Here is a 27,894-nt window from a genome sequence, read left to right as displayed (position 1 = left end):
TTCGACAGGATTCAAACTTGTGCCTACTAGATACCAGTTAAGTGTTGCTACTAACTAACTAGGAGTCTGCACGTTGGTAGCGAGGCAAATTTTTGACGCTTATCCTTTCCCGTGAAGTAATCTGACCTTATTCTTTAATGAAATGAATTTCATTTGACCAGTGGATGAAAATTAGATAAAGCAATGATCCCCGTAGGTGACTTTCAATTTTCTGGGTGTTCTGACATGTTCTAAAGTAGGATTTGAAATTGTAAAGGGAAAAGTTATTGGAACAGATGCATGCCCCACAGACCGCAGACAGAAACATGCCGTACAAAGAACTATTTAAATTGATCCAGTTGTTCAGCTTAACTAGTTAACCTGACTTCATGTGTCAGTCATTGGTTCATTTTATTCATTTTTCATGTCTTCGAGTTTCCAACTCACCTTGGAGCGAAATCAGTTCAGTTTAGTGTTTTTCTTTGATGCAATAAACTTTTACCGTTCAAGTATATATTTAAAAGACGGTCAAAGAGTAAGAAAATCAAAATCAAATTCATAGCCAAATACGCACAAATGGTGTGAGGCGCTTCGTGATGATTTGATATGGCTCAAGGGGCTCAAGATTTATCTTAATGGTAGAAAAAAACAATTACCATTATTTGAAATGATGTATAACAATACAGCTAAGGTCTCAGAATTATTAATGTCAGTTGAAATGTTTATTTTCCTTTTCCTTTTTACTTATTCAGGGAATCGCAAACGAAGTGAGGACGAAATACCATATGGAAGGCTGTGTCAATGGCCATGAATTCACGATCGAAGGTGAAGGAATGGGAAATCCTTACGAGTGTCTCTTAAAAAACAGAACATCTTAGATTATTTCATTACCGTGCATTACCAAACAAGAGAACATGAAGGGATAGAGAAGGAGGATTCCACCCAAAGATTAATCAGAAGATTTTCAGTCATAAACCATGAGCTTGTTTCTATTCGAGTTTGCAAATTACCCATGGTCCATGACATCGACTTCTTAATCAACTTCCAGAATCAGGGGAGAAGCTCAGTCACAACTAAACTCATTTACCATACATTAATCTCTGACATGAAAGGTTATGCAGTATTTGTCTTATTAAGTTCGAATTGTGATAATAAGTACTTGGTTCGCTCTACTGAGTTCTCGTGCATTTCTAGTTACACATGAGCCGTTTCTGAAAACAATTTTCAACACACTTTTCATGTTTTCATGTTTAGGGGAACACAGATGAGCGAATTATGGATCATCAAGCCTAAGGGAAAACCCCTTCCATTCTCCTTTGACATACTGTCGACAGCGTTTCAATATGGAAACAGATGCTTCACTAAGTATCCTCCAGGCATGACTGACTATTTCAAGCAGTCCTATCCAGATGGAATGTCATGTGAAAGGTCATTCATATTTGAGGATGGAGGAGTTGCCACAGCCAGTTGGACCGTTTGGTATAATTGTAATTTCTTGCATGGCAGTTAGAGAACATTTTCAAAAGAAATGAAATCCTCAAGAATATTTTTGACATGGAGCAGGGAGTAGCCATTTTGAAAATGCAATTTAGTTGTGATTCTCTCCCACAAACTCATTTTGTCGACACACAGGTTGGGAAAAACCACATAAAAAGTATAGTGACCTCAAGATATGCAGACTACTCCATTTTGAAAGGATTTAAGGCGTCATCATGTAAGACGACATTTGTGAGTAAGAGGGCTAAAAATGGAAAATGACTTAATTTATGACTAGGCTTTTACGCATTGCTCTACAGGGTATACACATTGCAGTATTATTATTTGACGCAGCTGCAAGATTGATTTAACTTTTTTTTAACTGATACCCCAAAGTTTTCTCACTTTTGCAGTCTTGAAGGAAATTGCTTCATCCACAATTCCATCTATCATGGCGTAAACGTTCCTGCTGATGGACCCATAATGAAAAAGAAGTCAATTGGCTGGGATAAGTCTTTCGAAAAAAATGACGGTGTCTAAAGAGCTGTTGAGAGGTGATGTGACTCAGTTTCTTCTGCTCGAAGGTAGTGGTTACCACAGATGCCAGTTTCACTCTACTTACAAGTAAGATTTTCGTGCCTGCATCAGCTCCGACGATTGTGAAATGTCCTCTTTGAATATACGGCTCTCTTCCTTTTTGCGTTTCCAAAAATTAACAAGTTAAAGAGAACCCAGGGATGAGGAGGGCCTCAACAGAACGGAAGAGTAATAATTCATCTTAGAAAAAAATATTCGGTATCGAATGAGTGAACTCCACAAGTAACAAAAAGTTAACTCATTCCCTCTTCGGCCTAAACCTTTTCTTTTCTACCTTTTTATTTACGCATAAATTCCAATGGCGATGGAAAAAACAACCGCTGAATGATCAAAAGAATTGTTGAGTAAATTACTAAATTAAATTACTAATCAAATTACTAAATACTGAGTAAATTAAAACAAAAGGTTTATTAAAGCTGTTCATAAAGCAAGCGTTGTCTATTTTTGTCGTAGTTGTTTCTAATTGTTTTTTCGTTTTTTTTTTTTTTGTTTCTTTGCCCTTTTTTGCTTTCTTTCTTTTAATTATTTTCTTTTTGCACAGACCAGAGAAGCCGATCACTCTGCCCCCGAATCATGTTGTAGAACATCACATTGTGTGGACCGACCTTGGCCATAAGGAAAAAGGTTTTACGGTCAAGCTGGAAGAACATGCTGCGGCTCACGTTAACCCTTTGAATATTAATTAAGTCTTTGTAAGATGGAAGCATTTTTATTACTTACAATCAATGCCCTGAATTCATTGTAATTCGAATCAGGTCAATTGAATAATAAAAAGGAAAACTGATATAATAAACTGTATTGTCATTATCTCATTTCCTGCGGCCATAAATGCTCCCTGAGACTAAAAACTGAGAGCACATGTGTTGCCGATTTATTTGCAACTATTTTCCATGACTTTCTACACACCCACAACTCTTTCTCAATAACTGTCATCCTTCCCCTATCGGGTCATGTAATAGGAGAGTCAATTGGTCAGCGCCGGAAACTGAATGAACTGCCAGCCAGAAGAGCGAAGACTGTAATTAATTTATCGCTGAATGAAAGCAATGACACAGAGAAACGGAGAATAAATTTTAAAAAAAGCAAACGAGAAATAGCGATATGCTAGATGAAGGCTCAAATCATAGATTGCTACTGGAGGGGGGACATTTAGGTTTGAGGTGTTCCTTGTTGACCCTTTTTTTAATGCGGTATGGAGGTGAAGAACCGTCACTTGCGGTGATCTCAAACCTTACAGCTGCAGTGTACGATGTTTGTAACTTCAAAGCGACAGTGTTCGGTAAAATAAACCATTTTCGGTGTTGCAACTTATTCTTTAAACCTTTCGATAGCCCGTGGTTACTTGTCGAACAAAGTAAGCAATACATCCGACTTAATCTTTGATAAACATTAGCTGATTGTCCCCAGGCTCTGTACTCGTTTATATTTTACTTGAACTATCTATAGAGCTCTACCGTACGCGCTATCGGCCAGCCAAAGACCAGCGCGTGATAAAGATTGGCCAATGACGGTTCTCATTCCACCAGCCTTAAAGTCTTGAATAAAACGAGTCACCGCAGAAACAGAAATATAAACACCGAGCCAAGATAATTTGGGTGGAGAAGACTGATAAAAGAGGATATTTAATGATAAGGAGACTGGTTTACCACTCATTTCAAATATTTGTCATAATTCGGCAGTGCTTCAGCACAAGCCGCAGCCAAATAGTAGGATACGGAAAGACCTTGAAACCGTGTGGCAGATGCTAATGAGCCGCATTTTTGACGGTGAACGCTGTGATTCCAGGCCGTCTAACCGCTGAGCTGAACACGATTGAGACTTTGTATTCGATGCTATGTTCCAATCCTCGCGATATTTAAGACCAGTAAAAGAAAAATTGACCTTTAAGACAATATAGACAACAATAGCAGCTGCTGCAGACTATGTAAATCGTGAACAGAATCATTTCAAATTATTTTGTAGTAGTCATTATGATGCTGTTAACAAGTATTTAACATTTACTTACTAATTTTTTGTAAATTCGTTATTAGTTAGGGACTTTATTTAGTTGTCCCCAATTAGTTCATCTACAGATACAAACATTGACACAACTCATGTAGCCAGCTCACGAATGTCCTTGTGACCTCACAGATCCACGGAGATCGATTCCTCGTCGTTGTAGAACTTATGAGAACTTTAACGAGCATTAGCTATGTAGGTAGTTTATTTTTAAAGCTTTTCTCGTTGGATTGGTTTATTTAGTTAGAGGGCAATTATTTAAACTATCGCAATTAAAGAAATTTCCACCCACTTGAAATAAATTGGCCACAAAATTAATGCTAAGTCTATGACAGAACAAAATGTTATAAAGTTGCTAGAGCTTCATGAATGAGCAGATATTATGGCATTCTTCATCAATTGTAAGTCATTCTTGCTTTAAACAAAAACCCATAAACATACCAAAAATAAAAAAGTCGAAAACACAGGCATGAATAATTTCAATTTTCCTGAGTTGATGCGAGGTCTAACTTAGTATCCGGTTTTAAACACTCTTAGCGCAAATTTTCCGGATCCGATACCTGACAGTAATACAGAGCACATGAAATGTCTTTTGTACACACGATTTTCATTTAATATAATTATTCCTTTTTGTGGCAATTTCCTCTGGATCGGAAACTGTGCGAAGTCTACAGAGAAATCGCTTCCACCCCGAACAGATTGAGGTTGAATGAATCTCTCTGCTGTCAAGATCGACATTGATTTAATAATTTCTTCCAGAACTCCAATTTAATAGCTTCTTTGTTTGCAGCACTGACCCTAGTCCGCGGCAGATTTGTGCCACAAAGACGACAGTGTCTCGAGATATGAAATGTGTTCATCCATGCTGTAGGCTTGATCTGAAATTTACAATGTAAGCTTTATAAGGTCCAATAAGTAATTGTCCTTTTATTCTAAATTGCCCGGCCACAACGTATGGTTAAGATTTATGGCTTACGCGATACGCTTAGAAAGCATGCGAATAAGCGCTATATAAGTGTTATTATTATTATTATTATTATTATACTCCGGCGATGGATCTGAACGAAGGGAATCCGCCTAGTAGTTTGCACACTAACACACTTTCAACATCCATGCACTCGAACTAAAACCTCGTGCACTCGATTGGAATTTAGACAGATTGGAAGCAAATTTATTCTAGTTTTTAAAAATGTTTTTTCAGGAATAAAAAAAAAATGTTATATACCTGAAAACCTCAACTAAAGAGAGGTTACTTCTCAGTCGAGCGCTTCGCAACAAGCATCTCCACCCAACTTTTCATCTGAATTTTTCTGTCTCGTCATCGCGGCCGCCATCAATTCTTAGCTCGATGTGTGTAATGGTTTGTCTTCTGTAATTTTGCAAAGTTTCATAGGATATGGCCAAGGAACAAAGTCGCTAGAGCGCGAATAAAGCAATGAATGGATTTCCTCAATGTCCCACCACGACACCTATATTGGTGAAGTCATCAAGTATCCAGAAGTGGCTATGACCCGGACTTTTCCTGGGTATTTTTTCACTAGCTTTGACTGGATAATTTAACAATTAATATCGTGGTAATCCGTTCTAGTTATTTTTAGCTAAATTGGTTTGAAATCTGGATATTTTAGACTATAGTGACTTATAAGCATACAAAAGTAACCAAAATGACTATGGTGTTTATTGCAAGGTCATTCATATTTGAGGATGGAGGAGTTGCCACAGCCAGTTGGAACGTTCGGTATAAATGTAATTTCTTGCATGGCAAGCAGTTAGAGAACATTTTTGAAAGAAATGAAATCTTCAAGAATATTTTTGACATGGAGCAGGGAGTGGCCGTTTTGAAAATGCAATTTAGTTGTGATTCTCTCCCAAAAACTCATTTTGTCGACACACAGGTTGGGAAAAACCACATAAAAAATATTGTAACCTGAGAATATGCAGCCTACTTCCTTTTGAGAGGAGTTTTGGCCTCATCATGTAAGACGACCTTGTGAGTAAGAGGGCTAAAACTGGAAAATGACTAAATTTATGACTAGGCTTTTTAAGCATTGCTCTATAGGGTGTACTCATTGTAGGATTATTATTTGACGCAGCTGCAAGATTGATTTAACCTTTATTTTTAACTGGTACCCCAAACTTTTCTCAATTTTGCTTCATCCGCAGTTCCATCTAGCACGGCGTAAACTTTCCCGCTGATGGACCCATAATGAAAAAGAAGTCAATTGACTGGGATAAGTCGTTCGAAAAAATGACTGTGTCTAAAGATGTGTTGAGAGGTGATGTGACTCAGTTTGTTCTGCTCGAAGGTGGTGGTTACCACAGATGCCAGTTTCACTCTACTTACAAGTAAGATCGTCGTGTCTGCATCAGCTCCGACGATTGTGAAATGTCCTTTCTTAATTTATGGCTCTCTTCAGTTTTGTGTGTCCCAAAATTAAAGAAGTTAAAGAGAACCCAGGGATGAGGAGGGCCTCAGCAGAACGGCAGAGTAACAATTCATCTTATAAAAAAAATATTCGGTATCGAATGAGTGAACTCCACAAGTAACAAAAAGTTAACTCATCCCCTCTTCAGCCTCAACGTTTTCTTTTCTACCTTTTATTTACGCAGGGGCATGGCTAAGGGCGATGGAAAAAATAACCATTGAATGATTCAAAAGAATTGTTGAGTAAATTACTAAATTAAATTACTAAATACTAGTAAATTAAAGGCAACGTTTTATTAAAGTTGTTCATAAAGCAAGTGCTGTCTATTTTTTCGTAGTTGTTTTTAATTGTTCTTTGTTTTTTTTTTTTTTTTTGTTTCTTTGTCCTGTTTTTTTTTTTTTTTTCTTTTAATTATTTCTCTTTTGCACAGATCAGAGAAGCCGGTCAAACTGCCCCCGAATCATGTTATAGAACATCACATTGTGAGGACTGACCTTGGCCATAAGGAAAAAGGTTTTACGGTCAAGCTGGAAGAACATGCTGCGGCTCACGTTAACCCTTTGAAGGCCAAATAACTCTTCGTAAGATGGAAGGATTTTCATTACTTACAATGAGTGCCCTGAATTCATTGTAACTCGAATCAGGTCAGTTGAATAATAAAAAGAAAATTGATATAATAAACTGAGTTTTGTCATTATCTCCTTTCGTGCGGTCATAAATGCTTCCTGAGACTAAAAACTGGGAGCACACGTATTACCGATTTATTTGCAACTATTTTCCAGGACTGCCTACACATAGTTAGGCACCCACAACTCTTTTTCAATAACTGTCATCCACCCCCTATCGGGTCATGTAATGAGAGAGTCAATTGGTCAGCTCCAGAAACTGAATGAACTGCCAGCCAGAAGAGCGAAGACTGTAATTAATTTATCGCTCAATGAAAGCAATGGCAAGGAGAAACTGAGAAGAAACTGTAAATAAAACTAACGGAATAGCGATATGCTAGATGCATGCACAAACTATAAAGTGCTACTGAAGAACACGTCAATTTGGAAGGAGAAAACACGTTTTTTATGGCCAGATTTGGCCTACCACTGCAAATTCGATCTGATAATCTATGCGCAGAGTTTTTTAAACTTTGCAAGCCTAGGAAGAATTTTAATATTTTCCTATATTTATTCTAATACTAATGAATTCATGCACTTAAACATCAGTGTGGCATCCCGTAAATATATAGCATCAGATATAGGTAGTAAGTTAAGTTGTTTCAACGTAGCAGTTATGGGTTGTACTTTTTTTTTTCCAGAGAGAATGCTGGCATAGTCGATATGTCCCTACAGTGTTCAATTTCAACGCAAGGCCTCACAATTTACTAGTCGTAGAATCTAGTAAACAACAACTGAAGTATGGTGGATAAACCACGCGGGTCTCGGTAACGCAAAAAATTCGTTTGTTATTCGCTTAGTTTTTCGAACATTTTCAAATGTTGTTATGTCTGAAAAGTAGTTTTCAATAGAAAAATTTAACTTGGAAAACCTCCGCAATTTTCTGGCCGTCAATTCTAGTAAACAACGGATTAAAGCAGAATCTACTACGCATTTGAGAGAACCACCTCTTTGGAGAATAGGGAACACTTTCACCTCTGAGTCACCTAGTTTACCAATAATAAAGGAATCCTGCTTGAGATTTCATAATTGGTATAGATAGTTTCCGAAAATAAGTACCAAACATTTAAGAAAAGCCTCTATTTAATAGATTGGTTTTTAGAGATAAATTAGCAAGGCAGTAAATTTTCACATTGTGAGCGCCTATTTTCAAATATTTAATTGCGATTCCGGTGCAGTGCTCTGTCAACTCAGCTAACAATTAGTGAAAATAAGTTAAGAGGGGTTGTCACGAAAAATCAAACATTTACCGGAAACAGTAAAAAAAATCGAATTGGCTCATATTATTCTAGTATTAGGTAGGCCTATAGGTAAAACAAACCAGGACATATATAGTTTGACATGGAGCAGGGAGTGGCCGTTTTGAAAATGCAATTTAGTTGTGATTCTCGTCCAAAAACTCATTTTGTCTACACACAGGTTGGGAAAAATTCCATAAACAACATTGTGACCTGAGGATATGCAGCCTACTTCAGTTTGAAAGGAGTTTCAGCCTCATCATGTAAGACGAAATTTGTGAGTAAGAGGGCTAAAACGTGCTCTGTAAGTATAATTTACAATTTCAACCTTGTTAGGCTGCCATGTGGTTTTTAATAAAGCCATCTAAAGCCCTTATGCTATGGTTACCACATTTCACTGAGGGTGGGAAGACTAAAGTCATGTTTTAATGCTTTACCCTGATACAACAAATCAAAGATTACAAACCTTTTAAAGGGAATCTTGGCTATTGACGAGCTATACCTGCTCTACTTTCCAAAAATGTTTTTTAGCTTATTTTAGGGGGAAACTGACAGCCAGTTTTAAAGTCATCACAGGGGCACACTTTCATTCTCCTTTGATATACCGTCGTCAGTATTTCAATATGGAAACAGATGCCTCACTAAGTATGCTGAGGGCATGACCGACTATTTCAAGGAAGCCTTTCCAGCCGGAATGTCCTTTGAAAGGAAATCTGAAGGATATTGTAAATTAATTATATATCTTGTAATAACACAATCAGAGTTTTTTTCTAGGGAACGATCCACCAACTTCCTCTGGTGAACATGGTAGTTCAGTAGTTCCTTTGGATAATGAATTATGACCAAATGATGTCTAGTTCCATTGAATTTTTTTTCAATGGAGAGCATGATTTATGGTTTATATTGTTTCCGGTTTATCATCAGATTAACAGTTTCTGATGTACGCTCCAAATTGGTAATATTGATAATAATGATTGTACAGTAAAGAGAGCCACAAGTAAAACCAAAGGCCTCAAGAAAAAATAATCGTTATGCGTTCAAGCGAGACGATCAAACAAAAAGAAAAAGAACATCTGGCGTAACGCCGGAAATTTTCCCACTTTTAAAGAAGGACGCCCATTTCAGAAAAAGAAAAGCATTAGTTAATTCATAGCCTAACTTGCCCAAAAGTGAGATACTTTGACAGAAGCCAGTTTCAAGGCTTAGAAATCAGACGCCAACCAGCTTTTCGTGATTGACTCGTTTTCCTGCTTTCCTTTTTTTCCCTAAATAGTACACATGGCGGGCGAGAGACCTCAGGCACAAGCAACGCAACGAGGATTACGCTTCATATTCAAAAGTGTTCCCTTTTTAAGAGATAGACCAACAGGATTTTTCTATTACATTAAAGACCAACAGTTGCTAGAAAAAATGCAAGTTATCATCTACGTATAAAAGGACAACACAAAACACCAGTGCTTTAAATTTAAATATAAATGAAGACATATATATTTATATATACATATATATTAGTTAGTACTTGGATATATATTTAACAAATGGTAAACACCACAGTGTACACTATTGAGTTATGGATGCACGCGGGAGGTTGCTAAGCACGAAAGAAGCGTAAGAGTCGCTCGAGGCGATAGCCGAGAGCGACTTTAGCTTCTTGAGTGCTTTGCAAACCTCCCAAGTGCATCCATAACTCAATAGTGTACGCTGTGGTGTTCATCATTTGTTTTATAACATAAAATTGATACATTGTAGCTAAAGAGTTCCCTTTTATTTAACAAATCTTCCGTGAGCAGAAAAAAAAAAAAGCGCGCGCGGAAAAATAGTCTTTGCTTTTGCTCACGTCAGCAGCGTATACCCATGAGCAAATGGGGGACGCTAAATTGACCAATCAGAGCGCGCGCTTTACTTTGATTATGTTATAAAACAATGTGGGATGAACAGTCACCCTTAAAATATGCGGTAGATTCCACGGGAAAAAGTTAATTCTAATGTTTGGGCCCAAGACTCTAAGGTAAAAATGTTGAATGAAGAAATATCAGCTGCCAGCCTTGGACTCTTTGTGATCAAGACCCGGATATGCAGACTTCATTTAAGAAACATCCTTGAAGGCTGTGGTAGCTGTTTTCGATGAATTATGTACTAATCGTATGATTATGTACCTAATCATATATGTACTAATCGTATAATTATGTATGAAGTATGTACTAATCGTTTTAATCAATCCATATACATATATTAGTGGGTAGCTTTAGTTATCAGTGATAGGTGTTCCCTATCAACAGGGATTTTCTTTCTTCTTTTCAAGATACCATTAGGATAGTAAATATTATTTTCCTGATGTAAGTCCCTCGCTGAACCAATTTGAAAGCTCATTTAATACATACATGTATTTTCGCCCTTTTTTTTTTTTTTCGCCATTCGGGCTGCGGGCAGAACGAAAGGGACCGTCAAATGCTGCAGAAGAAGAACTGGAACTCCCTCGCTTTCGATTCAAAGATGGATACCCATTAAAGAACCAGAAAACCCTCTGTCAGTTCATAGAAAAAGTGGCCTAAGTGCACCACTGAAGTGAAAGACTGGAGACTATTCAGAAACCATCTTCGAGGTGCCTGAAAAATAAGTAATATATCTCCACTCCTTTACCAAGTTTAGGTTAAGCATGGAAACGTCCTTAGTAAATCAGATTTCCTGTTCTTACCATCCATTATCAATCATTATCGCTGGAATGGAACAGCCAACAAAGAATAGGTTTTCATACTTTTAACTGTTTTACTTTGAACTTTATTGTTCAGAAACCAATTACATATTAAATTGTTTCATGCTATCGCAATTGTACCAAAGGAACAAGGAAAGAAGGAAGAAACATGAAGAACTATTAATAAAGTCACGCCCAAGGAAATGATAGAAGAGTAAAGTTCCTATATAGTTTAAAATTTTTTAGCAGTAAGGAAAAAAAAGCGGACTCAGTTGAGCTGCAGTAATGCCTACAAATATCAAACCAAGCACTTCAAATGAACGATTATAGCTTACAATCCAGAGAATGAACGAAGTAACAGACCGTGCCCGGACACTATATAGCTATTTGCGATAAACAGCTGCTATGCGGAAGAGACACTTCCTGGCCAACACGATTAGACAGAAAAAAAATTCAATCAAATGATTGAGCTCAAGACTCTGAGGTAAAATATCAAATGAAGAAATATCAGATCAGTTACTCCCTGAACCAATTTGAAAGCTCGGTAATCAAGAAATAAGCGTACTTGTATTTTCGCTATATGTATTTTTTTCCTATTATGGCAGAACGAAGGGGACTGTCACACTTTACAGAAGAAGGACTGGAAGCATCCCCGCTTTCAAAGATGAATGCCCATTCAAGAAACAAGAAACCTTGTGTCAATTTGTAGACCAACTGGCTCAAGTGAGCCATTAAGGCTCAAAATTGGAGAACATCCGGAACCATCTTTGAGGTTCCTGAAATGTAAGTAATATATCTCCACCCTTTGCCAAGATTAAGGAAAGCTTCTACACCGTCAATGATTAATCAGATTTCCTGTACTTGCCATCATCAATCATTATCGCTGGAATGGAGCAACCAACAAAAAAGACATTAAAGGTAATTCACCTGTTTCGTCACAAACTGATAAATAAATGGCGAGAGGAAAATGATATTTTTGTTTATTCTCTGTTTTGTTTCCGATGAAATATTTGAATCCTTATTCATAAAGCCTTATTCACCCTGAAATTTTTGACCCAGCTAGAGTAAAACTGTAGCTGTTTGAGGGGTTAACAATAGGTGCTTTAGATTTTTTAGTTGTCTGAGTTACGCGGGAAATAAACCAAGCCAACGAAATCCAGAAGAACTAATAAAAAAAAGAAATATAGATAAAGAGAAAACCGGAGACTCATTCGAAAGGAAATGAGAGTATTATCGTTGATATTAACAATCGTCCAAAAGAGTCAACGTACGTAATGTTAATGGCATACCTCTGACTGAGTGCAGCGACTCAATTCTAAAGTAAGTAATTTTTATGCAGCTATTATAATTCTCTGTAGGTTGTAAATTTTTGATGTCTAAATCTGGTGAGTGATATAAGTGTCAATATCACTACTGATGTTACAATCATTATCATCATCATTTTTATTGGTGCCGTTGTTGTTGTTGTTGTTGTTGTTGTTGTTGTTTGAGTTCTTGTTCTTTACATTGCTTCGAATTTGTATTTAAAGAGTGTGATCTCAACTGGATTCGTGCATTTGCCATATACAATGTCAAATTATATGTTCGCATGCTCGCAAACTTTTACCAAAAGAACAAGGAAGGAAGGAAGAAGCATGAAGAACTATTAGTAAGACCAATGCCTGAGGCACTATAAGAGGACTGAAGTTCCTCTAATAGTTTCAATATTTTGGCAGTTAGGAAAAAAGAGCGCACTCGGTTGAGCTGCAGTAACGCCCAAAAATATCACACCAACCGCTTCCAATGAACGATTCTAATCCGGCTTTATCCAGAGGATGAACAGACTTTGCCCAAAGAACCATTCAATAAAATCAGGAACTAAAAGAAAAACACAAAACCAAGAAGAACCAGAAAGATTAATCTCGCCCTCCAAAAGATAAAATGACTTTTTTATCCGCAACTTTTATATTACTACTTGGCAGAGGACAAGTTTAGAACTCATAACTTTACCTTTTTGTTCCTTTCTGTAATTCAAAGTATATAATTCTTACTTTTACATTTTCAAAATTTAGTTATGTTTTATTTTTTAATGTCATATTCCATTGTGTTGTGTTTACTTTTTATTAAAGCGACATACATGCACCCTATGATCCGCACGTTCCAGTGCCGCATGTCACGCAGTAGCTACGTTTCCAGCATCTGTATCGTTATCCTTCCCGCTGACTTCTGTAATGCGCCTGAACGTGCTCTAGTTACCCTAGTGTCCTCCAATTTGTTAATAAGGGACTTTAAGTAAACCACTACGGTGACGGCAACGAGGCGGCAAAACGATAGATCTAATGGGCAGAGAAATAGCTCAGCACGTGCGTTTTAGAACTTTGTACCGTCTTAGCCGTCCTTTGCAAAACAACGACATAATATCACCAAAATGTGCGTCGTCTGCGAATGGAGACCGGGAAGGCAAATTATTTTTATCTCCATTTTGAATTCAACGCTGCTTATGTAGGTTGTGCTAAAGTTGAGGTATGGCGTCGTAAGAGACGGTAAACACATGCAGCCAATTTCGAAATTCAAATAGGAAGTAGAAATTGATTAAAAAATCGACGTCTTCTTTAGCGTTGCCGTCTTGACTGCTTAAGGTCTCCCATGTGACGTAATGGCCGCCCGTTTGCTGTGTTATAGATTTTTTGAGTAAAGTTTAAATAAAATTTAAGACGTGGTCTCTTTAAAGAAATCCAAGGGGCAGCGTCTTTCCATCTACCACTAGCTTTCGCCTTTCAGCGCGTAGCTTATGACCCGTAACGCTACAAGCACACCTTGGCCAATGACGGCTCTCATTCCACCAGCCTTAAGTTGCAAAGTAAAATACTTTTTTCAGAATTAACCGAGAGAACACCAACGTCGAAACTTAGATTTGACTAAGGCCCTGTTTACAAGGCAGGGTTAGGGTAACCCTAGGAGGGTTACCCTAACGCTCCCACATTTCTTCTTTTTTTCATCGACGTGTTTACAAGGCAGCTAGGGTTACCCTAGCACTAGGGTAACCCTACCTGAGCGCTAGGGTAACCCTAGCTGCCTTGTAAACGCTCTGCTGGGGATAACTCGCTTACCCGGGACAACTTTTTACTTGTCTCCAGGCCCTTTGAACATTGACAACAAACGGTCATCATGGCAGACCGCTTACACCGTGGGGCTGGCCGCGGGGCTAAATGGAGATATACTTTGCCAGAAACCGAAAAATATTTCGACTGCAAGGTCGGCGAGTCCTCTCGTATTTCGTTCTTCCACACCCAAGCATGATGATGAGTCAAATCAAACATCCGGACTGGACAAAAGTAATGACTTGCAATCTAGCGGGATAGGGAAGAAGCGAAAGCTATCAAATGATTCAGATTTTATCCGGAAAAAGGGCAAAGAGAAGAAAAAGACAAAGTGGGTATAGTCCGTTGACAAGGAAGAAGAAATGCTCAAGTTTGTGCGAGAGTACAAATCGACCTGTGACTTTCAAGGTGTCGACTTTGAAGCAGATCTCCAGTCACTGTACACCGAAGTGAGACGATGTATGGCGAGTTTGTATCCTGATGACTTTGGAACGCCAAGCCTTACCGAAACGGAAACAAGCATTAAGGATATGGACAAAGAGGAACACGAAAGTTTCAAATCTCAAAACGATGAGGAAAAGCTGGCAATCAAGAAAGGATATGATAGAGTCAAAGAAAAGATAAAGAACATTCGTCAAGATTACCGGAATGTGGTGAACAAGGGAAGTCGTAGTGGCAGCGGGAAACTTGTTAAGGAAAATTTCGATCTCCTAAATGAAATTTGGGGAGGCTCTCCTGCGACAAGCACAATCCCATTTGGTATTGACGGTGACATGATGGAAGAATCAGTTCAGAAAATGACAATGACAGTGAAGTTCAAGGTATGTGATAGTTGAGTTAATTTGTAATCTCCTCAATTAGTGCAGCAGTGTTAATGAATTGACACTTAAATAATAATAATAATCAAACAACAACAAACATATGAAACATATGTATGAACTGCGGTTATGAAACGTATATGTGCACGATCCTTCGCAGTAAAGCACTATTTGAGCAATAGTGAAAATCAGACCTTTTTTAGGTCTGATTTTAACTATTGCTCAAATAGTGCTTTACTGCGAAGGATCGTGCACATATACGTTAATAATAATAATACTAATAATAGTAATTATTATTATTGTTATCAATCAGTTCATTTTTTATTTATGATAACAAAAGAAAGGAAATCAAATTCATGGTAGAGCTTTAAGTTTCAATTGAAGGTAACGGTTTATGCACTAGTGTGTATTACAAACCTACAGACTCGCATAATTACTTGTTATATTCGTCTTCGCATTCATCTCACGTTAAGAATTCCATTCCTTTTTCTCAGTTTCTAAGACTTCGTCGTTTATGTAGTGATGACTCTGATTTCCACCACAAATCAGAGTCAATGTGTCAGTTCTTCGATAAACGTGGTTACCCTGTTTCCGTCGTTCAAGCGGGTTACCACAGTGCTCAACTTATTGATCGACATTCAGCACTACAAACGTCGCATAAGGAAGATTCCGACCGCATTCCATTCACTCTCACGTTTACCCTCACAACCACTCAGTTAAATCCATCATTCTTAAAAACTTTAAATTACTTCAAAACGATCCAGAGACAAGCACTATCTTTGCGCAGCCTCCGCTCATTTCATTCAAATGCGACAAAAACATAGGCAATTTTTTGGTCTGAAGTTCTTTTCAGACTAATGACCAACCCGGCACTTTTAAATGCGCTCGTGCACGATGCAAAACGTGTCCTTTTATTCACAACACTGATAAAATATCGGGACCTAAACGATCCATTAAGATCACCGATCACTTCACGTGTACCTCCGCCAATGTAATCTATTGCATAACTTGCACTTATTGCAAAAAGATGTACATCGGCGAAACAGGCAGAAGACTAGGTGACCGATTCCGAGAACACCTTCGAGACGTGGAAAGGAATGACAAGGACACATCGAAACCAGTCGCTAGACATTTTAATTAACCTAATCATTCTAAGCAACATATGGCAATCTGCGGTCTTTCCTTGCACTTAGGTGGCACGGAAAGCCGTAAAAATCTTGAACAAAAGCTCATCTTTCGAACCGGCAGTCTAAATCCCACAGGGATCAACGAACGCTTTTCATTCCACTAATTTATTCATGTTTGTCTCGTTGCCATGCTCCCACCAATAACGTAGCTCCATTTTCTGCCTTTAAAAGCAGACACAACCCACAATTCCTCTATTCGCTCCGACGAAGGGCTAACGCTCGAAACGTCAGCTTTTGTAATCATTACGGTGGCCAATTTACCATTTCAACTTTGTTGATATATCCAAATTATTTCGTTACTCCCACCGACGCAGCCCCAAACAGTTTCTTTCGAAACTATCAGCCTTTATTCATGGTAGAGCAGATTGCTTATAATAATATCAACCCCTGTATACTATGAATGGTATAGCATGTACTGCTGGCAGTTGACATTGGTAACTACCAGCAGGTAAATTGATAATAAGTTGTTGAAGGGGTTATGGTAATATCTTATTTATAATGTTGCAAATATAAATAGAAACAATTTCAATTTAGTGATTGAAGTAATATATTGAAGTGCTTTTACAAAATCCAGTTCAGTATCCATTGGCAAAGGAAAGAAAAAAAATAAAAAATTTTAGTCTTATGGTAGCTAATATCCTACAATAATATCTGTTCCACAGGTTTGTACAATCATTATACAATAACAAATTAAAAAGAAAATAACTCATCATATTGTTACATTCTGTAATCGATAGAATTAATTCATATATTTACAATGTTTTGGTTTTTGTAACTCTTAGGCATTTTAGAGTCTTCACATTCCCCATCCCCATCTCTTTTTGGTGATGACGATGGTGACGATGAGACAGATAACCTATCAAGTGTCAGTCAAAAAAGTGTGGAAGAAAGTAGGTGCTCAGAGGATAATAAAGCTAATGCAAAGGGAAAAAAATAGCTCAACTGGTTGACAACAAACGAAAACATATGGTAAGAAACTTGTCTCAAGCACAACGAGATAAAATCCTAATGAGCACTGCTAAAGATGAGGTAGCCATAAAAAGAATCTTCTGGATGCCTTTGCTCAGTCGAATAAGGCCTTTGAAGCCTCAAGGACAGAGATTACTGACTGCCTAACTTCGCTTGGTAGTGGTATTGCATCTGCTATGCACTTGGTTGCAATGGCTTTGTCAGGTCAACCTCAATCGTTTCCCCTTAACCATGGACAATACATGGGGACACCCACACCTTGTGTGTTTGGCTCTGGTGTTAGTAACAACTACGGTGGCTGTCAGCCTTCTACTGATCACCTGTACCGTGGAGATGGAATCCATTCTCGTCAGTTTTCATATGAAGTGGGGTCATTTGAGCCGGACAGCCATTACAGTTCAGTAAGTCAGAGGGCCTCCTCTGTTACATCTTCTCATAATGAGAATGCAGGGTCAGATTCTCACAGGGACTATTATGAATTGTGATTCTTATCAAACATTTATTCATTTTGCGTTCCCTAGCCGTGGAAAGTGTTAAGTTGTGATATTGATGTTATTATCAAGTTGAGGATTTAGTCTAACTTGTTTTTTTTTTTTTTTTTTTCATTTTAAAAGTTTATTACCAGGCTGTTTGTCTTCTTGTTTAAACACAATATTTTTTAACACTTTTTTTGTTTCAAACAAAGAGGTACAATTCAAAAATCCGACACACATGTACAGTTTATGTTAAGTAAATTGTGGCACAACCATTCAAATTATGGACTCTATAGTGTCTCTTTACCAGCTTTCTGCACACCACATATATTTTTTTCAACACAACTTTTTAGTACAGACAATACTATATTATTGTCTTTCTGTTTATAAATTGTCTTTGTTTTTTCGATAACATCTATTATGAGAGGCTAATTTGTATTACAAATAAGAAAAAGAAGAAAAGAACCTTTGTCATTGATGGTGGTATTGCTACACAACACTTTTGTGCTGAATACTTAGTTAAGTTACTGCAGTTCAATGCAATATTCACAACATTTTCCCTTAATTCTAGGTAAGCAAATAATTTGCTGTATTGATCATTCCTTTCAGGGTGCAACATAAGTCAATGAGGAATGTGCTCTTTGTACATCAAATTAATAATATTTCGAATATGTGCACCTTCTGCAGTGTTGAATGCATACAAACGGTCTGGCTCAGTGTCTGGTTGCACTGACCTATCGTGAGCAATCTGCCTGGCAACATCATCATCTTCCACTTGCATGCCATGTTTTTCACAAACATTATGCAACACAAAACAGGCATATATAACAATGGGCACAAATGAGAGTCCCAAGTTGACACGTTTATTTAAGATTTGCCACCTAGCTTTAAGCCTTCCGAAGGCACATTCAATAGGATTTCTGCCACTTCTTAGCATATTGTCAAGAATGACTTCTTCATTTGATCTTGGATTTGGGTACTCCTTCATACAATAGGGCAGAAGGGGATACGCTGGATCTCCGAGTAACAACACTGGCACTTTGTCATAGCCCGGCAAAATTTACTTATACAACATAGGAAGTTCACCTTTGCTGAGCATTCTGTTGATTCTTGAGTTGGAAAACACTCGACCATCATGGACAGAACCTGGCCACCTTACATCAACATCTAAGAATGTTCTCTTATAATCGCAAACCGCTTGTACATTCAAAGTATGCTTCATTTTGTAACTGAAGTAATCATGCGGATTCTCCCTAGGTGATAGAATAGGAATATGTGTTCCATCCACACATCCAAACGCTTGCGGAAAACCAAATTTGTTCTCCATTTTAGACACAAGGTCCATCATCTCTTGTTCTGTGGTTGGCAATTTGATAACATTTGGTCCACACTTGTCAGTCAAAACATAGCAAACTTTACGAACAACAACGGACACTGTACAAAGGGCAACTCCAAAAGCATTAGCAGTCCTAAGAATAGACCCCTGATCCTTGAGTTGGTATAAAGTCATAGCCAATTGTTTTTTCCACCGACAATACATTATCTCCGCGTGGACCACGTCTAGGCACAAGAAAAGGCCTAACCTCATTAACGAGGATCATGAAAACATCCCGATTCATTCTGAGATTTTTCTTCCATTCGCTTTCCTCCATCCTGCCCTCAAATAAGTTTTTCCACCATTGATCCGTACGGCCTGATTTTCTTTGAAATCGTCTTCGTCGAATAATTCTCCTTTTTGCATGTCGCATTCGAGCGAGTGCTTTATTGAATTCCATGGCCGCGTTTAACATGGCAACTTGCTGTCGCTTTCTAGAAACGAGAAGGTCAAAACTCCATGGCACTGATAAGCAGCTATGACTGGCAGCAACGACAGCAGAATCGAAGTAACTGCCAGTACCCTTCCGTTGTCGGCCATTTTGTTTTCAATGCGTGCAGTTGCCAAGCATAGGTAAGTTGTCCCGGGTGGTATGGTAACCCTACCTGTGAAATTTTGCTTGTAAACCCGGGCTATCTTTGACCCGCCTGCTAGGGTAACCCTAGCACTAGGGTTACCCTCCCTGCTTGTAAACAGGGCCTTAGTCTTGAAGATGAAGTGCAAATTAAATAAAACGCGTCATCGCACAAATAGAAATATAAACACTGAGCCAAGATAATTTGGGCGGAGAAGACTGATAAAAGAGGATATTTGATGACAAGGAGACTGGTTTACCATCATTTCAAATATTTGTCATTTAAATTCGGGAGTCCTTGTCACAAGCCGCAACCAAATAGTAGGATCTGAAAGACCTTGAAACCGTGTGGCAGATGCTAACGAGCTGCATTTTTCACGGTGAACACTTCAGTTGATTCCAGGCCGTCTGATTGTTGAGCTGAACAAGATTAAGAGTTTGTATGCGATGCGATGTTCCAAACCTTGCGATATTTAAGACCAGTATAATAAAAATTGACCTCTAAGACAATATAGACAACAATAGCAGTTGCTGCAGACTATGTAAATCGTGAACAGAATCATTTCATATTATTTCGTAGTAGTCATTATGATGCTGTTAACAAGTATTTAACATTTACTTACTAATTTTTTTGCACATTAGTTATTAGCTAGGAACTTTATTTAGGGGTCCCCATTTAGTTCATGTACAGATACAAACATTGACACAACTCATGTAGCCAGCTCACGAATATCCTTGTCACTTCACAGATCCACGGAGGTAGATTCCTCGTCGTTGTAGAACTTATGAGAACTTTACACGAGCATTAGCTATGTAGGTATTTTATTTCTAAAGCTTTTCTCTTTGGATTGGTTTATTTAGTTAGAGGGCAATCATTTAAATTACGGCACTTAAAGAATATTCGACCCACTTGAAATAAATTGTATTTATTAATGCTAAATCTATGACATAACAAAATATTGTAAAAGTCGCTAGCTTCGTTAATGAGCAGGTATTATGGCATTATTCATCAGTTGTAAGTCAATTCCTGCTTTATACAAAAACCCATAGACATATCAAAAATGAAAAGTCGAAAACGCAGGCATGAAAAATTTCACTTTTCCTGAGTTGATGCGAGGTATAACTTGATATCCGGTTTAAAACGCGTGATTTTGATCGATAGACACCGACAGAAATAAATGCTTTAGTAGCCAAATCTTTACATGTAAGCGTTTACTAAAATAACTCGTTCATCCATAACTGAAGCGAAATACTATTAAAATGATGCTGTTCAGTTTGTGGAGGAAAGGTTCTCCTTGCGATCGATAAAGATTATGTAATCATTCAGTACGTAATAACGACGAAGATACTTTTAGCGTATAAACATGGATTAGTGTTCAATTGTAAATAAAATCACTCACGATAACGAAGAAAAATGAAAACTTACGTTTTGTGGCCAACTGTGTTCTTCAATTGAATCTTCAGCAACGGCAACAGCGTCAGCAAAACGGACTAACAAGGTGTATATAAACAGGGCAGACACAGATTTATCTCAGTCAAGTAATTCATTTTAAATAAAATCATCATATCATGTAATCTTTGAGGGTATTAGGCAGCCCACAAGAACAAAGCGAACATTGATAAAGTCTAAGTTCTGTTTCCGGCTCATATAAAGAACGTACAGCAGTTCCTTAATGATTCATTGCCGTATCAAAACAAGTTGGTTGGCCATTATTTATTAACTTGGCTTGAGACAGAATGGTTTATATCATACCTGAGGCATAGCAGTCACCGTAGTCATATAAAAAGAAAGGATCTAAAGAACATCTTTACTCGAAAACTATTTTAGATATAGGTTTTTTTTGGGTAAAAATAACTTCGCATGGTTACCCTCTACGACGTCAATGATATCCATAATCAAATGGTAGCACAACCGCCCGTTACGAACTAGTTTGGACTTTAACATTACCGGAAAGCCTAAATCATTTAATTAATCACCGACAGACTAAAACAAAGAGGAACTGTGGGGGGGGGGGGGGGGACGGGGGCTTGGGCCTGGGCTTGGGCTTGGGTCCAAGGCAGACAAAAGCATTTCCTTCTAAATCCCGTAATCGCTGAAAAAAAAAAAAAAAAAAAAAAAAAAAAGCTGTGTAGGGTTTTCGAAAAAAGAAAAACAAACAAAATCAATCTTGGGACAGGAGCCGATCTCCTGTTGAGAATTAAAATAGTGACTCTGGTTCATCTTAACGCAACCCTTGTGCGAACAAGAAAAGATAGCGCTGAGGTCTCGGTCCTTTTCCTTCTCATGGGTTTTGGCTTATCGACCGTCTGAGATACTTCTGTGAAGTCCCCTGAGGAAAACTGGTACTCAAAGCTTAGCGGCTTTGGATAATCTGGAACTAAAAGACCAAATGGAAATGTAATAAAATGACACAAGTTTTGGCTCCTCAAATGGACAGTGTTTTTTTTTTTTTTTTTAGGTTGCTATTTTTGTTGTTTAGGGTTAATTCCCACGAAGGATAAGTAATAGGTGGTAAACTAGACTGTAGAGCATAAGTATAACTTCAATAAGAGAAAAGGACTTTATTTTCTTGTCCACTCTTTTTCTTTTCTTTTGAAAAAATTTCATGCCGTGGACACAAAGTGACGGCAGCATAGAACCGTCTACTCAACACTTTTAAAGCGTCACTATTCTTTGGAAAGTCACTTATTGTATGGGAAATTTGAGTTTCTACCGGTCAGAGAAAGTCATATGGACAAGGTCAAAGTATTAAACCATGATAAACTACTTTGTGAGGCGAACAACCAGCCATCCGTGAAGGCTGTGTCAAGTCGATGCCCAATAAAAAAGCAACGAGGTTTGGTGATTCTCAGCGACAGTATTTAGACGCGAAATTTAAAGTAGGGCAAGCAACAGGAGTGAAAATTTATTTTGTTGTTTAGAGTTAATTCACACGAAAGATAAGTGATAGGTGGTAAACTAGACTGTAGAGCATGAGTATAACTTCAATGAGACAAAAAGATTCTCTTTTCTTGTCCACTGTTTTTCTTTTCTTTTAAAAAAATTCATGCCGAGGACACAGCGTGACGGCATGCAGCATAGAACCGTCCACTCAACATTTTTAAAGCGTCTCTATTCTTTGGAAAATCACTTATTGTATGGGCAATGTGAGTTTCTACCGGTCAGAGAAAGCCCAAATTCCACCCCCACCCCTACCCCCTTATCTGGGTCTAGTCAAATAGGATGTCACGTAATCAAGTTTAGCTGAGGGATTTTGGTCTTAGGCTTGGGCTTGGACTTGGGTTCAAAGCGGACAAAAAAATTCCCAGGTAAATCCCGTAATAAGCTGTATAGGTTTTTCGAAAACAAACAAACAAACAAACAAACAATCTTGGGACAGGTGCTGATCTCCTGTTGGAAATTTAAAAACAAAAAAACACTTTTTGAGAATCCTTCCATCTCACCAGATCCCAAACCTCCCTCCCATCAGATGCTTATTACAGAGAAGAAAACTTTAAGCCTCCATGATGAAATAAAAAATATTTATAGCTAATAACCAAACAGCCTAGGATCTGAAAGATTTTGCCGGCATGAAATCCTGGCAGGTACAATTTTGGCATCAGGCTATACTTTAGAAAGAATGTACGAAGTTGATAAGAGTCGAAGGCCTCATTTCCCTCATTAAGCCGTATTTCCAAGCCAATTATAAGTTTTTTTGCTCCCAAGCGTAAAATCAAAGAATGTTGCTGTTGGAATGTTCATTTAATTAGACCCTAACTGTTACTACAACTGCATGCTACCAGACGTTCTCCAGTAGGGATAAGTAAGGAGCTTTGCGTCGTCCTTTGATGGTCATCACCTCAATGTCAAAATGTTTCCAAATGAAATGCAGCATGGAAACAATTAGCTGTCGCAGTTTACCTGCCTTGTGCCTGCCACATAAGTTGAAAGTTTCGAAAACAATTGGGTGCCTTAGTCCCACCTCCTCTAACACAACTGCGCGAACATTTTCGTACGCGATTTCCTCTTCAGCGGCCATAATATCTTCGTCTTGATCAGATTCTGGATCGTCCGAATGAGAATGCCGGAGTTTAGAGGCTCGTCTTGAAAAGTATGACTGAATTTCCTATTCGGTCAAAAATTCACTTACTGTGAACAGTTTTTTTCCTCCCTGGTTTCGCGCGTAACGCATGTCACGTGCAACATCCACTGGATAAAGTTTCACTCCTGTTGCTTGCCCTACTTTAAATTTCGCGTCTAAGTATTGTCGCTGAGAATCCCCAAACCTCGTTGCCTGTCTATCGGGCATCGACTTGACACAGCCTTCAAGGATGGCTGGTTGTTCGCCTCACAAAGTAGTTTATCATGGTATAATACTTTGACCTTGTCCATATGACTTTTTCTGACTGGTAGAAACTCAAATTGCCCATACAATAAGTGATTTTCCAAAGAATAGTGACGTTTTAAAAATGTTGAGTCTACGGTTCTATGCTGTCGTCACGCTGTGTCCACTGCATGAATTTTTTTTTAAAAGAAAAGAAAAGCAGTGGACAAGAAAAGCAACTCTTTTTCTCTTATTGAAGTTATACTCGCACTCTACAGTCTTACACCTATCACTTATCCTTCGTGGGAATTAACCCTAAACTACAAAAACAACAACAACAACAAAAACGCTATCCATTTGCGGAGCCGAAACTTGTGTCATTTTATTACATTTCTATTTGGTCTTTTAGTTCCAGATTATTCAAAGCCGCTAAGCTTTGAGTACCAGTTTTCCTCAGGGGACTTCACAGAAGTATCTCAGACGGTCGATAAGCCAAAACCCATGAGAAGGAAAAGGACCGAGACCTCAGCGCTATCTTTTCTTGTTCGCACAAGGGTTGCGTTAAGATGAATCAGCGTCACTATTTTAATTCTCAACAGGAGATCGGCTCCTGTCCCAAGATTGATTTTGTTTGTTTTTCTTTTTTCGAAAACCCTACACAGCTTTTTTTTTTTTTTTTTTTAGCGATTACGGGATTTACTAAGGAATGTTTTTGTCTGCTTTGGACCCAAGCCCAAGCCTAAGCCCAAGCCCCCCACACCCAGCCTCCTACCTGGGTGTAGCCAAAGAGCATGTCACGCAATCTAGTTTAGCTCAGGGATTTTGGTCTTTCAAGTCAAGAACATATGTATATGAGGTGAGTAAATGTTTGTCCTATTCTTCCATCATTACTTGTACGATTTCTTTCAGACGAAATGCGAACATTTTGATGAATACTTTTCATATTTAGATAACTTGTGCAATTCAGGCTTCAAAATAAACAAATAAGCAGGTACGGGAAGTGTTGTCAAGAGGTTTACAGCTCAACTCGAGCAATAAAAATGCTTTTTGTAGTGTATGCGGTTGGTTCTTTTAAGCATGCGCACGTGTGCGCATTATTCATTCCATGTGCTTTTCGAAATAAAACAGAATACATGGCACTTTTCCTTTCAGATAATTACCACAACGAAGTCATAATCGTTTGCTTAGTTTTTTAACTGGTGGAAAAGGATCAAATTGTCGAAGTATTTAAACTGCTGTCCAAGTTCACTCTTGTACTGCTTGTATTCGTCATCACAACCGCAAGTTCAAAAGTTGTAAATTTCACGCAAGTACCGTTGATGTTTTCAGTTCTCAAAAATTTGCCGTTTGAGTTGCCCTAAAACTTTATTTTATAAATTGAAAGAAAAAGGATTGCTCTTTCTCTGGAATAGCATTTGCACAACGAAAGCCATGTGCACAACGAAAGCCCCTCCATACCAGGAGGGGTTTTTTGCCGGTTTTTTGCACAACGAAAGCCCCTCCATACCAGGAGGGGTTTTTTGCCGTTGAAAAATGGAAAAATTGATAGTCGCGATGAAACTGTTTTAGAGGGTAATTTTGAAAAAAAACTAAAAATTCAGTTTGGAATCTTTTGAAATTACAACAGCGTTTTCATACAAAGGAAGGGTCATAAAATCATCTTGTATCGCAATAGTCATGGTATTTGATTCCGTTTCTTTTCACCACGCGAGAATGCGAAGCACATTTTTCGGTGGTTTAAGGGCCTCTTGGAGATGAAAATTCAAAAAAAGTTATTTTATTGGAAAATATCAATCGCAAGAAACTGAATCTTGCATTTTCTAAACTAGTTTCATAAGGGCTTTCATGTGACAAGGTTTGGGAGATTTCCATTTTTCCATCTTGCATACCTATCCGTGGTATTTACAGAAAGTCGATCTTAACAGTCACAATAAGGGCAAATTCAAAATAGCCACTGAAGATTCAACTGAACAACTGTATTCTTACGTATGATGCACGATCCTCGCAGTAGAGAGCGCTATTCATGCAATAGCGAAAATCAGACCTGAAAAAAATCAGGCCTGTACGGGATTCGAATCGCTGACCTCTGATTTATCTGATTTATCATCACGGGTTTATTACGAATCAACTTAACGGCCTGCTCCCAGTTGGCTTGTTAGCTCAATTGGTAGAGCGCTGCACTAGTATCGTCAGTGGTTCGAATACCGTACAGGCCTGATTTTTTTCAGGTCTGATTTTCGCTATTACATAAATAGCGCTATCTACTGCGAAGGATCGTGCATCATACGTATTTAATACCGCAGTTCAAAATATATGAACTTTATTTATTCACTGTATTTGAATGATTGTGTTCTCTTAATGCAAGTGCCCTTAACTTTAATCAAAATATCTTGAATGTAATTCAGTTTGTGAGGAATTCCAAATATAACAAAATTGCATTTGGATATATTTACAGTAAGGAGATTTCTAGAGAACCACTCAGACACTGTTCGCAAATCAGCATTGATATGATGTTCAAGATCACTGACGTCTTTGGATGAGTAATAGATTACAGTATCGTCCGCGTCAGAAAGAAAAATATCACTCGCCAGATGACAATCCGGAAGATCATTCACGTAAATCAAAAACATTCAAAGGTCCCAATATACTGCCTCGGGATACCCCGACAAGCCCTATTTCACATTTTAGTGCACATTATCCAAGAAGTTACAAGCTGGACCGGTCAACCCGCCGTGCTGCTTAAGGCGACGGATGCAGGTGATACATGTACGAGCAAGCAGAAGGTGATCAACTTTTTCGAAAAGAAACGCGGCTAGCGCTAGTGGGAAGTGAGGAGAAAACGTAAATCACGAGAAGAAGCGAGAGAGAACGAAATTTTGCCAAAGTGGATTTTGATTGAAGGAGGTGGCATAAAGAAGGATGTGGATGTTGTTAACCGACTAGCGACAAAGGGCGAAAAATACTACCGACTACCGACAAAGATCGAAAATTTTAACCGATTACCGACAAAGTCAATGAATCTTTTAGCAGACAAGCACTGATGTTACTGAGACAGATAGCTTTAGTGGTTTTGAGCTGTTGTAGCTGACGAATAACGAGGTCTTCCGTAACTGGCTGGAAAGTAAATTCATAGGGTAGACTTTAGTTTACCGTAGGTGTCGAGAAGATGTAGGACCTGTAAGACTCGACTTCTGCGCTAGTTTAGTTCCAGTTGTTGAAAAATGGTCATTCATGATTGAGAGTCTTGGCTATAGACTTATTGCTACAGTATTGAACACCGTCGGCTTCAATGCAGGAGATGGGAATTCTTTCGGCTTTGCGAGATGTTATGTTGTTAAGAGTTTTCCGCCATAACGCACTTGGATTAGACATAAGAACTGAGAATCTTTCTCTGCTTTGGCCAGAGTAACACCTTTTTCGGTAAAGAAAGCTTCATTTGAATGATGTCTAAGGTCTAGGAAAGTAAACCGCTTAGTGCAAACAAGGGAAGTGTGGGAAAGCGGTAGAGCTTACAGAAGTGTGGAGTCAAATGAAATATCATGGTTCCCTCGTCTTATTTCTCTCTCCGAGAATGAGATTTTGCTTCGCTTAGTTTCCACGATGCACCTATCACGCCTATTAGAATTTTCTGCAATGAAATGTTTTGTTTGTGCACGTATCAGGGAGAGGCCAATGTGGAATGATTGTGAGATGTTTATTGTCCTTTATAGTGTCACGGAAAGAACTGAAAAAAGTACATCTCAGGCTCTGCTGGGCATAATTGGCTGATTTAAGCATTAAAATGCACCCTTATTCTCACCAATTTTTCTATTAAGCTTACAAATATGTATTAATTTTCTGCAACACCACCTTCCAGCGTCAATTTATTAAAAACTTAATCTGAATATTTGCAGTATTAATCACTTTGTTTTGTCACGGAATAATAATAATAATAATAATAATAATAATAACATATTTATGCAGGATGGCCAATTCAGTTATAAAAAAACTGCTATCAACATGGGTCCTGCGGGAAAAAAAAGAAGAAGAAGAAAAAAAAAAAG

General features: G+C 38.1%; 1 protein-coding gene and 1 pseudogene across 2 annotated transcripts; both read left to right on the top strand.

The window, feature by feature from the left end:
• Positions 1–183: 183 nt before the first annotated feature.
• Positions 184–7,163, top strand: LOC148741263 (GFP-like fluorescent chromoprotein amFP486; annotated as a pseudogene). Its single transcript, XR_015990030.1, has 7 exons — positions 184–192; positions 732–829; positions 1,234–1,458; positions 1,869–2,079; positions 2,594–2,726; positions 6,224–6,396; positions 6,907–7,163. The product of XR_015990030.1 is annotated as a GFP-like fluorescent chromoprotein amFP486 (transcript).
• A 6,988-nt stretch (positions 7,164–14,151) lies between these two features.
• Positions 14,152–17,581, top strand: LOC148741262 (uncharacterized). The gene is made up of 2 exons (XM_088746780.1): positions 14,152–14,972; positions 16,939–17,581. Exons 1-2 carry the CDS (start codon positions 14,514–14,516, stop codon positions 16,945–16,947), a joined length of 468 nt encoding a protein of 155 aa, XP_088602906.1. The 5' UTR covers positions 14,152–14,513; the 3' UTR covers positions 16,948–17,581.
• Positions 17,582–27,894: the final 10,313 nt, after the last annotated feature.

Source organism: Stylophora pistillata, chromosome 1, assembly GCF_964205215.1.
Source record: "Stylophora pistillata chromosome 1, jaStyPist1.2, whole genome shotgun sequence".
NCBI classification, from domain to species: domain Eukaryota; kingdom Metazoa; phylum Cnidaria; class Anthozoa; order Scleractinia; family Pocilloporidae; genus Stylophora; species Stylophora pistillata.
This window is presented reverse-complemented; position numbering and strand designations above follow the sequence as displayed.